Source organism: Rhipicephalus sanguineus, chromosome 1 (genome assembly GCF_013339695.2).
Source record: "Rhipicephalus sanguineus isolate Rsan-2018 chromosome 1, BIME_Rsan_1.4, whole genome shotgun sequence".
NCBI lineage: Eukaryota > Metazoa > Arthropoda > Arachnida > Ixodida > Ixodidae > Rhipicephalus > Rhipicephalus sanguineus.
Window position 1 is genome coordinate 311,745,961 of NC_051176.1, and position 12,252 is coordinate 311,758,212.

Consider the following 12,252-nt stretch of genomic DNA (forward strand, 5'->3'; position numbering starts at 1 on the left):
CTCCGCTTCTGTCGGCAGAACGGCTTCGATCCACAGTACAGTCCCCGGGTCGCCACGTTGTCAGTTGGGCTGTAAAGTCACTTGAAAGCAGGGGCCGAGAATGTAGCTAGGCTTAACCACTCTGCCCCTGCAACGACCTTGACGACGACCGGATATCTGGCATTGGAGAAAAGCACCTCGTCAGGGTGCTACTGCGCGATGACGACCGTAGGACCTCATCGAAAATGTCAACGATGGACACGACATGACATGGAGCTGACTTTGGCACCGAGGCGACGTAGTAAGAACCAACGTTACTAGACTAGGTTCAGTTGTCAAACTCTCTGCAGGCGCCGTACATCGTGGGCCTGTGTCTTGGCTTGCCGCCAGATGGCGGGAGCGCTGCAAGCAGCTCTACATGAGTGCAGCTCTTGTATTGGCAAACACGCTCGGGTCCTCTGACTTTGCAGCTTGCAATCACTACAGGTGTTTTCATCTATTACCTTTTTAATATCTCTATGGCCTTGCGTTTAGCAGATCGACAAAAAAACTTTACCGAGTTGTGAAAAACGCGACTGCACTCTCCCGGAGTCACTCATCAAGTGACCTGTTGAAGTGTCGGTCACTTTAATCTCATTGAGCACAAGTGTTCCGCACGTCTGTAAGCCAGGCTTGCCCTTTAAGGAGGTATGGATTGTTGCAACGGCAGCTGCACTGCAGCCATGGATATTCGCAAGGTACGCCTGATGCTGAATGAGTCGGCTGCTCGTCATGCTGCAGAGCATGACGCTTATTCGCTTACCACGAGCGTTTGGTCCCTGCCGGCGGCAAGTTATCTTTTCGTCCACTTTACTTTCTTCACATTTATATTCCAATTATTACAAATAAAATCCCCTATACCTTCCGTGGCATTATTGTCTGTTGGTTCTCATTAATATTGTGTCTAAGAAAGAAAAATGAGCCCTTAAAAGTGATCTTTCATTCATAGCAAGGGTCTCGTTCTGGGAGACATGATGCCTTTTGTAGTGTGCGAGGGATTATTGGTCAGCTGCCAGCTCGTAAAAAGATCACGTGCTACGTGACACCAAAAGGCAGAAAAAGAGAGTTCCACACTCGCCGCTATGGCTGCGACTGGTGCCGACTAACACTCCTAGGTTTAAATGCACATATATACAGTATAGACCGCTTATAACGTAAGTCGCCGGAGTCGCGAATATCTGCACTATAAGCGGTACCGCACTATAACCAAAACAACCTTCTACAAAGGCTGCACTTGCGCAAAACGTGTTGAGCATGTAGCCTCGCATGTTCGATAATCGACATATGCGATTTGGGGCGCTTACAACCACTTAAATGTCCGAATGTTCAAAAATTAACTTCAAAAGACCTGCATTGCCAACGAAATGAACACGGGGGAAAAAAGCAAACAAAAGAAAGTGCCATCGCGGAAATTCGCCGACTACGTTTCAGGCCACCTCGAGGTATGCGCATTACACAGAAACCATGTCGAATCGCGACCGAAATTTCACGTGCTGAGCGGTACCGATCGTTCGATTTCACGGGCGCGCACGCGATGTCCAAGACATTGCAATCGAATCCGGAACCACAATTCGAGAGTTGCATGTGCCAACCGTGCCCTCGTTTTCATTAACTATATGATTCTCTTCCCTTCAAGTGCAGCCATCGCGAAAAGTTTCGTTGATTCCGCACCAAACCGCAACTTTTATCGCCCGCGACCGCTACCGAAAAGCAACCAACGCTGATTAGGCCTAGCGTGCCGTTCAGCATGTTGTCGTGCGAAGTTTGTCCAAGACAACGTGAAGATCGGACGTCGAAAAGATCGCACTCAAGCACTAACTTAAGAACAGCGCGCGTGATGTGAAGTTTGTGTTCGCGGCCAAGAGATCAACGGCGACAAAAGCCCGCCAAGCTCATTTAAGTCCGCGCACTGGCAGAAAAGGCGAAAGCTCGCGTCATGAAGCCACAAAACTTTTCAATTTGCGGACGAGGTCGCAAACGCGATATCTGTAGCAAGTGTGATAACGACGACGCTTTTCCCGACAGGAAACTTACTTTAAAGCGCACTTGATGAGGACGCGATCATACGTTACACGCGTAACGCGCTGCCGGCAAGCGGCCGCGGAGCCTTGCCGCCTTGCCGCCGCCGGTGCAAAGGCTACTCCGTCGCCTACGCAACCACCATACTTTCCCACTCGGCGAGCCCGCACAGCGCTGCTGCGGTCTTTTTCCTCCCTCCGCCCCTCGTTCGTTCACTGTGCGTGCCCTTGCCCTTTGTAACGACCTCGTCGCTCCCTCCCCAGCGGCGTACCTCCTTTGAGAACCGCACTCGCTACCGCGTTTGTTAGAAATATTTTCCCGCAACCGCATTATAAATGGTATTTCATCTTGGGGGACTGCACATTAAGCGGTATGCGTATACATGCGGTTCTATGGGAGGGTGAACGGGAGTCGAAAAAGACCGCATTATAACCGGTCCTGCACTATATGCGGTTACGTTATAAGTGGTCTGCACTGTACCCTATAAAGTGGACGGGGGGATGACCGCCGCTGTAGCTCAGTGGTAGAGCATCGGACGCGTTATTCGAAGGTCGCAGGTTCGGTCCCTGCCGGCGGCAAGTTATCTTTTCGTCCACTTTACTTTCCTTGGCATTATTGTCTGTTGGTTCTCATTAATGCTGCACAACAAGCCATATATGTGTTGGGACTTGCAGTGTGAAGAAGCAGTGTGAAGCAGGCAGTTCATCTCCAACGTCTTTGTGCACTGCATTCCTTGTGAGCTTTTCGCTTGTACAGTCGACTCTCGTTAATACCAAGTTCACAGGGACCGCGAAAAACTTCGAATTAAGCGGAATTCCAATTAACCACAACGAACGAAAAATGCATTTATTTCAAAGCAGTTTGAGAAAAAAATCTGATTGCCGTTTGCTCCTGTTTGCTGAATCTTGCGGCAGAAAGCAAGTCCTGCAGGCTGTATATGTGCCCGAGTGCTTCCTCGGCGTTGCTCTCAGCAGCGAAAAACCGCTGCGCGAGGGCAAGGCCTCTGGCTACATCAGCAGCCCGCGGTAATGGCTCAGTTGCGGTGTCGTCGTCGTCAACCTCAGTTTCGTGACTAGCCTCGGTGGGCCGAACCATCTCCACGATCTCAGCATCCTACAGCGCACCGCACGTTTCTACCGAACTGTCAGTGGCAACGTACTCCTCGAAAGGGACGTCGCCGAGAGCTGGCAGGAGACCGTCGACGTCAAGCTCACTTGTGTCTTCTTCCCCCACTGTACAAGACGAGTCATCATCTGCACCACTTGCAATGAAACCGCACGCCCTAAAGCAGTTCGCAATGGTTTCGTCCTTTACGCGACCCCATACTCACGCCAGCATATGGATAGCACTGAGAAGGCTCACCTCATACTGACTTGCATTGTCCATACACAACAGCATCCGCTCAAGAAGATGCATCCTGTACAGTACTTTCACGCCCTTGAAACATCTAGGCTTAGTGGCTTTGCCTATCACGAGCAGGCGACATCGCTCAGTGCCCGTCATGTTCGCCGCTATCAACACCGACACTCTTTCTTCGCTACGCTTCCCTCCAGCACAGTCATCGTCCTTAAAGGTCAGCGTCTTCTCGGGCAACATTCTGTAAAAAAGTGCCGTCCACTTTTTTTTTTTTTGCCAACAGGCAAAAAAACAGTGTTCCACACGCCGCCATGGCTGCGATTGGCGCTGACTAACACTCCTAGGTTTAAATCAACATATATACCCCACAAAGTGGACGGAGGGATGACCGCCACCATAGCTCAGTGGTAGAGCATCAAACGCGTTATTCGAAGGTCGCAGGTTCGGTCCCTGCCGGCGGCAAGTCATCTTTTCGTCCACTTTACTTTCTTCACATTTATATTCTAAATACTACAGATAACACCCCCCATACTTTCCTTGGCGTTATTGTCTGTTAGTTCTCATTAATATTTTTTCTGAGTGTGGCATAATGCGCGAGTTGCCTGCAATGAAAGCGTTTTGCGGAGCGAAGTGTTTTGTCACTGGGAGCGGAGAAAAAATGCCGGGCCGACTTGCTGGTATCAGTCGTATAGCCGCTCGTGCACCCAGGAACACAACACGTCGGCATCGTTCACTTGATGACCGCAGTCAGTACACTGCGGCTAGACTACGAGGATCTCAAAGCCGAGAATGCAACTAAACAGGCATGTAAACACAACGCCAAAGCACGTGCACAGCCACGGACAGAGTGCTGCTCCCTGACCGCGCAAGAAGGAACAGCAGCGCCACAAGGCACGAGAATCGCTGGCTGGTCCGCGCAGTCACAGAAGTTCGAAAACTGAACCTAATCTATTAACGTTCTATACGGATGAGACTGAGAAGCCATCATGGCTAGACTGGCTTAGGGCTAAGAGCTGGGGCTAACTTAGAATTGGAGACGATGGACTGTTAGCTAAGAAAGCTAATTCAGATGTCGTTTGCTAATAGGTTATTGTGCGCACGGTTTTTTTGTTTGAGCAAATTTTGAGTGTACACTTGTTTTCCAGTGTAGGGGGTACAAAATTGTTTGCTGTGCCACCGCAGTCTCGCGTCTCTCATTCCACCCATTGCAAGTGCTCCCAAGATACGTAACAGAGGGCCCGTTTAAGAGTGCATGGTTCCTGCTAGCACCTGTAAAAATGAAATAAGCAATGCATGAAATACAGAAATAAGCCATTAGAGGGGTACTGACAAAAAATTTTGGCCTCACGTTTTTTTGCTGCAGTGTGTTGCTGGGGGCCTTTTAGTCATAACACGGCACATTGTTTACTACAACGTGCAACAGATAATTAATTACAGGCTCCTCATTACCGACCACTGTCAGTTTCGATTTCAAGAATGACAAGCCTCCGGGTGCAACTACCACCTCCTAGCGGGTGCAGCGCTCGATCACATCAGCACATAGAAGGGTCATTCCACACCAACTGTCCCAGCCTTGGCGCTCGACCATCTGTGATTTGAATGAAAAAAATCGAGGACTATCTATCCAAAGCCGGAAGCCTTCCACCAAAATATTTTTGGCAAAAAAAATTTTTCAGTGCTGCAAACCTCATGTGAAGTTTTTCGGAAAGCTCGAAACTATGGCTCGGAAAATGCGTTTTCAAAAAATCTCTTCTTCATATATTAGGCTAGGACAAATTTTTCCCTACATAACGATCGTAGGCTTCTCACTTAAAATAAGTTTCACGAACGTTTATGCTTTCGTGGGTTTTCATGCAGCCTTAAATATTGACAATATGACCCATATTGGGGATTTTTTCATAGAAAGGCGACATTCAGTGAAATGCAATATTTTAATTTAACTGATTGCCAGGAAGTTTTACTGTAGCCCAAAAATAGTTTGAGACGTATATGGCGTGAAATGGTGTGTAGAGCTGGCGACAAAGTTGCAAGAAAGTTCATTTTTGCACATGTTTAGTCGTAAATTTAACATTGAGGTGCTCCTTGTAAAATTATGCTAAATAGCGCATTTGCTAGCAACATTAGTTGTCTACTGACTGAGAAAGTTTTATCAAATTACTTTTTGTTTTAAGGAAGAAAAAAAATTTTTGAAGTTGTGTTCTGCCGATTTCTATTTTTGCTCGTGTTTTCTCTTCGCAGAAACGCGTCTAGCGGTTAGTACGCCCTACATGGGCGCGAGGTTCGCCACGGAACAGATAGACAACATAATAATCTCTGCCCATGCTTATTTGAATGCTTTACTAGTGAGTATTGGCCTGAGTAAAAGAGAAATACGAACTCCGCTAGAATGAATTTAACCACATGCAGCTGTCCATTGAAGGTCGGCATAGTGTGCTTACGCAACAGCGGGAAGTGACACCGATGCGTGCAACACTCCGTTGCCTGCGCACAGATATAAAAGTGAGAACACTACGATTAAGGAAAAATTCAGTTGCTGTAATATGAAACGCATGTTGTACTTTTGCACCAATTCACTATTCCTGGTCAAACATCATCACTTATATACATAGGCGTGCGCAAAGGGGGGGGGGGGGCAGGGGGGTGCCCCCCCCCGTAATCACCTAAGAGGACGGGTGCAAATTCTGCCCCATACATTGACTCCCTTTCACCTAAGAGGGAGGGGGGGCGCAAAATCCGCCTCGTACATTCACTTAGTAGGGGGGTATGCGCTGGGATGAACCTTCGCATCCCCCCCTCCCTGATGGGGAACCCTGCGCACGCCTATGCTTATATACGATTGTGTTCGTCACAAGTGCAACTGATCTGCTTTGTGCTTGTTAAAGCAACTAATCTGTTCCTTTTGCTACTTTTAAACCTTTGCGCAGGCAACGGGTTGTTGCACGCATCGGTGTCATTTTCCGCTGCTGCGTAAGCTCACTATGCCGACCTTCAATGCACGGCTGCATGTGGTTAAATTCACTCTAGCGGAGTTCGTATTTCTCTTTTACTCAGGCCAATACTCGCTAGTAAAGCATTCAAATAAGCACGGGCAGAGATTATTATGTTGTCTAGCTGTTCCGTGGCGAACCTCGCGCCCATGTACGTTGTACTAACCACTGGACGCGTTTCTACACAGAGAAAACACGAGCAAAAATAGACATCGGCAGAACACAACTTCAAAAATATTTTCTTCCTTAAAACAAAAAGTAATTTGATAAAACTTTCTCAGTCAGTAGACAACTAATGTTGCTAGTAAATGCGCTATTTAGCATAATTTTACTAGGAGCACCTCAATGTTAAATTTACGACTAAACATATGCAAAAATGAACTTTCTTGCAAATTTGTCTCCAGCTCTACACACCTTTTCACGCCATATGCGTCTCAAACTATTTTTGGGCTACAGTAAAACTTCCTGGCAATCAGTTAAATCAAAATATTACATTTCACTGAATGTCGCCTTTCTATAAAAAAATCCCCAATATGGGTCATATTGTCAATATTTAAGGCCGTATGAAAAATCCACGAAAGCCCAAACGTTCGTGAAACTTACTTTAAGTGAGAAGCCTACGATCGTTATGTAGGGAAAAATTTGTCCTAGCCTAACATATGAAGAAGAGATTTTTTAAAAACGCATTTTCCGAGCCATACTTTCGAGCTTTCCGAAAAATTTCACATAGGGTTTGCGGCACTGAAAAATTTTTTTTGCCAAAAATATTTTGGTGGAAGGCTTCTGGCTTTGGATAGATAGTCCTCGATTTTTTTCATTCAAATCGCAGATGGTCGAGCGCCAAGGCTGGGACAGTTGGCGTGGAATGACCCAGAACTGTGATGCACTTCCGCATGGTTTGCGAGCAGCCACCGAAAAGTAGGCTGCTGGAGCAAATGCGGCAAAAAAACATGGCGGCTATGACGTCACCATAACTTGTTGCAGTGTTGTCACGTGATGGAAGCAGGGGGTCCCCATGGTCCCCTTTGAGAGTGTCAATAGAGCGAGGATGTCGATCGCTCAGGCAAACTTCAAAATTAATTAAAATACCTTCGAAGCTATATGTGCTGGTGATATTTTGTAGATATACGCATGTTCACGGGAATCGATCCCGCAGTCTATAGCGACCGCGAAATTTTGTGTTAGTGCCCCTTTAAGCTTCATGGAGTGCATAGTAAGTACAACTTCATTATGTTGAAGATCATGGATCAGCGCACTTTGCTATATTGAATTTGAATACAGATGGTGTTCTGTGAACATAGTGTTGCAAAAAGTTAAGTACTTTGTTATATTTAAGTGTAGTATGAACACTTGAAGATGACTGTTTTGTGCAGGTCTCTGGAGTACACCATTTATGACCATGAACTGAAGGATACCAAAAAGAAACTGGAAGAAGTAAGTCTGGGAATGAGGTCAGCCCTGGTGCTGTACACTTCGTTCTTTGCAGCTGGAAACGCGGCGCGAGTCCAGCAGTTCAGTGGCCGAGAAATTGCGTGAGAACCTGCAGAATGCGGCTGAAAAGATAAAGGTTTGCTTTTTATGAAGTACTTGCATGATTCACTTTGTCTTTTCTAGCAGTTTTATGCACGGGCACTTTTTTATAGTGCTGCCTGCACTCTATATACAGGGTGTTAGAGAATGCAGATCTTTTTTTTAAATGCTATGACAGGCTCCTTTCATCTTTGCACATGAACTCTATATTGATACAGAAATATTTTGCTGAAGCTAAATTGACACTGAAGTTAGGGGGGGACATGGCACTTGAAACAAGTTTTTTTATTTCTTGATTTTGACGAAACTTCCTGAGTCTGTATATTTGTGGGCTAATTTTAAATATGGAGTTGTTTTTCTAATATAAGGTGTAGTTTTTAAAATACAAAATAATTCATGTGCCTTTTGGAAAGCCAGGTTTTTTCTAAACTGAGTGAGTGAAAAAGTAAATCAGCATATAACAATCTGGAATCAGATCTGTGTGCAGTGCAACAAAAATGGATGTTCTAAACCCATCAGTACAAAAGTTACGGTATGTAAACATTTACTAGTGAAATTTCAGCTTGAAATTGACTCACTCATGAATGTTCAACATACCGTAACTTTTGTTCAAATTTGTTTAGAACATCGATTTTTGTTGCACTGCACACAGCAGTGATTCCCAGTGATTCCACTCCTGCACCAACTGCGCCATAGTGCGTCAGATTGTATTTACTGCGCCATCCTGATAATATCGACGAAAATTGCGCCAAACTGCGTCAAAGTCTCGGGTTTGGGGCCGTCTATCACCGGCAGTTGCACCGCCGGCACGTCAGAACATGTCCAGCTTGATCTTGGGGCTACCAAGGTCACAACCATGGACCAAGAATTATTCCGCTGAATAAATAGCGCTCGCGCGTGCGTCCCGAATAAGCCACGATGCCATGCACGGTGCCGACGCAGCTTCTGTTCTGCAAGTCGGCTCGACAGCAAAACGTGCTCTCCGCAGAGGCTTGTGATGTCTAGGCCTATCGGTAGCGAGAAAGTGCAACGGCGATTCATCGGCGGGCGTCTGTTCTAGAAACGGTGCTGATAGCTCGTTTCAAGCGTCACATGGCACATAAGGAAAGCAATGTTCAGTAATAACTACATGCGTGCCGCTAAAATGTCTGTCACTTCTGTTTCTGGACATCACGGAATGAAATCTGGGATCGCTAGCAGTAGATATATGGAACAATATCGAATTTTCCTTGCTTCGCGTTTATGGAAGAGCACGCGAACGGTGGGAACGCGTTGACACTTTTCCTCAGGTATACTTTATCCATGGATCTTCATCCAGAAGAGCTTTTTCGTAATTCCTTCCACCACACATCCGAGTTTGTAATCACTCTGCGGTAAATACCCCCCTAAAAGGCCCTGCCCTGTCGAGCTCGCGTGCTAGGGTTCCAATTCGAATTTTTTGCTTGCTTTTTAAAAAATGTCATCTCATTAATAAAAGCATATCTCCTGGTTGGAGCAGCCGCAAATGCGCAGCTGTAAGTAGTGGGTCCATCGTTGACGGCCCACAGTGAAGTGGCTACGCCATGTTACACGTCCGCCCCTCGCTTTCCAGGGTCAATAGCTGACGGTTAGAAAAACTCACAGTTTCACTTAAAGGGACCTTCTAACACTTTTCCAGACCTCACTGTTTTACATTTTTTACTTGCAGTTTGCGTGGACTGAAGGCTGAAGAGATTAGTGCAGCAAGAATGGCAGTGATAGGGGCGCGCACTCCGAAGTTATTCAGCCTAAAAAACTCAAAATACAATAAAATGGAGGCCTACCCTCAACTCAGTTTTCGCGCGGCCACCTGACCACGTTTCACTCGTCCTGTGACATCTGATGGCGCTCCAATAAAATTAACTGAAAGATCCTACGTACGGGAAGCTTGCTTACCATGTTGCCCGTTATTTCCAACGTATTGAGGACGCCGTTGCGATAGTAACAAACAATCTGCTGCTTGCAGAGTGAACCGCACGTGCGAAACGAGGAAGCTCGTGAACACCTCTATCATGTTTTGTAGTTTTATTGATTTTTCTTGTTGCGACTGCGTCTACATCGACGGTCTTACATTTTTTCCCCTTCAGTTTCTCCAAACAATGGTGCCTGGAGCGTCGCCAGCGCGTTTCCTCCAGCGCAATGGCGTTCGGCGAATTCTTTGCCGGGCGCTGCGGTTTTAAAGCTGAAAAAGTCTAAGATCATTCGTCTAGTTGATGTTCAGTGAAAAAAAGTATGCTAAAGAAAACCTAAACCCAATAATAACCCCTTTTGTGATGCAATGCCGTTATTACGTCTAACTTTACATTTATCCAATCATAGGCCAGCGCTCATCTTCGTCATTTCCGCCCGCAATAGTTCTGGCGAGCGCCACTATGCGTTGATGCGGTCAGCAGCGATGTAGGTGCTTCAAAAAAAGTGTTGGAGGGCCCCTTTAAGGGCGAAGCAATGAATGTGATATCAACAAATTGTATTGTTAAGCGAAGTAAGGCTAGAAGCTAGCTCGCTTGGATCCGGTCTCGCGTAACTCAACAAAACGCCGGGTTAAGTGAATATGGTTGCTCCAGGAACCGAAGCGTGTTCGTGCTCTGAGTTCTCTAAACGTGAAGGAAGCGTTGAGAGCACAGCAAGTGTACAGCTGTCTCCTGATGCCTCGAGATAGCGTGCGCGCAAGCGACTGCGCCTTTCGAACGATGCATCCCCCCCCCCCTCCGCTCCCCTGGCGTCCCTTCATGCTCTTTACGAAAGACAGGCGGGGCGTTTCCTCTCTGTTTGATGAGCAATCCATGGCAGGCCCGCACGCGGGAAGATGTTATCTCATGCACTCTTTGTGCGACGGAGACAGACGGCCGGCTAGTTTAATCTCCGCTTGAGCCGCGTTTGTCGCCAGCCCTCGCGAGCTTTTATCCGCGGCTAGAATGCGTGTGGCGGTGTTAATAATTTGGACTTTATACGGAAAATTATGGCAATGGCGAGGGCAAAAATCCGCCGAGAGTGCCCATATAATTGCTATCACAATAAAAATAAAAAAAATTGAGCCATTTCACTCTGAAGTGGATGATAAGCGAAGCTGTTTCGTGCATGCCACAGAGGTGACATGGTGGAGGACAGTTTGGTATGCAAGGCCAGGTTGTTGGCAAGGCTATTAACATTCAATACGCAATATGAATGCAAAAGCCTTTATGCTTCATCAAACACGAAAATTGACCGTCGGCGGCGTCAATCGATTGACGCAAAAAATAATCACGTGATGGCGCCATCATGACGTCATAGATCGTCAAAACTTGTGACGCCATCATGGCGTCATATATTGTGATGTCACGTGAGGGCATCATCACCTGACATTGTTGCATTGAACTGCTTCTGTGATTGGCGCGCCGATCATGGAGGTAGTGCAAAACCAGGTGAGGAGTAGAAAGCTTGCAGAGAGGGAGGGGGAGCATCAGCACATCGATCAAGAAGAAAAAGAACCTGGCTTTCGCATTGGAGGTGTCTTAGGGGAATGCATTAGGGACACTGTGACTCTTTGGCATTGAAACACTGTTGTATGTCACAGCATTTGTCTACCACGTTTACTGATAATCACATAGATGTGTTTAAAGTGTTATTTCTTGAAGTATAATTTTATTGATCCGGTATTCTGTTTATTTGTTAGTGTCGAAAATAATCATCGAAGAGGTTAATCCAAAACACTCAACTGCGTGAGCCCTCATTTTCGCATTATTGAGTGAAATGGAGTTCTCCGGAGATTTTTTCCATGAGATTTGCAATGAGTCGAAATATTTCTAAGTCTTCATAAGAGCCCCATAATAATTATTCAGGGGCTTGAATGTTAATGCAATTTGCTTCCTTTGTGCACTCCAGGATGTGAAATTAGCTGATCCAGAGTGCTCCCAGATGCAAAATTATCTGCTCCAAAGTGCTCCAAGATGGTAATTCTTGCTGCTACAAAGTGCTCCTAAATGGAAACTTTGCTGCTGCAAAAATTGCTCCAAATCAGAAGTCCTCAGTAGCATCACTGGCACAGTTCTGTTTGCAGATTATTGTGATTCATTGCATTCAAGCCGGAGGATCGCATGACGCATACGCATGAACACGTCATGTGCACACAAGGTCAAGGGCGCGTCCACAACCGGTCGCATGACAACCATATTCACACAATTGTTATTCCACCAGTTTCATGCACTGGTGTGCCTCACAACTGGGCTCGGGACACGCACTGACACAACCACGTTCTCACAGTTGTTATTCCACCAGTTTCATTCACTGAAGTAACAGTGGTTTGGCACTGGTGTGCCGCGCAACTGTGCTCGGGACACGCACTGAC

The 12,252-nt window shown here is 46.4% G+C and overlaps 1 protein-coding gene across 1 annotated transcript in view; it reads left to right on the forward strand.

Annotated features, from left to right (window-relative positions):
- Positions 1-12,252, forward strand: part of LOC119379432 (structural maintenance of chromosomes protein 3) — a 661,154-nt gene that overhangs the window by 83,427 nt on the left and 565,475 nt on the right. The window contains exons 8-9 of the mRNA XM_049411979.1: positions 7,754-7,814; positions 7,867-7,947. Of these exons, the coding sequence (XP_049267936.1) occupies positions 7,754-7,814; positions 7,867-7,947 (142 nt within the window). The remainder of the gene's footprint in view (positions 1-7,753; positions 7,815-7,866; positions 7,948-12,252) is intronic.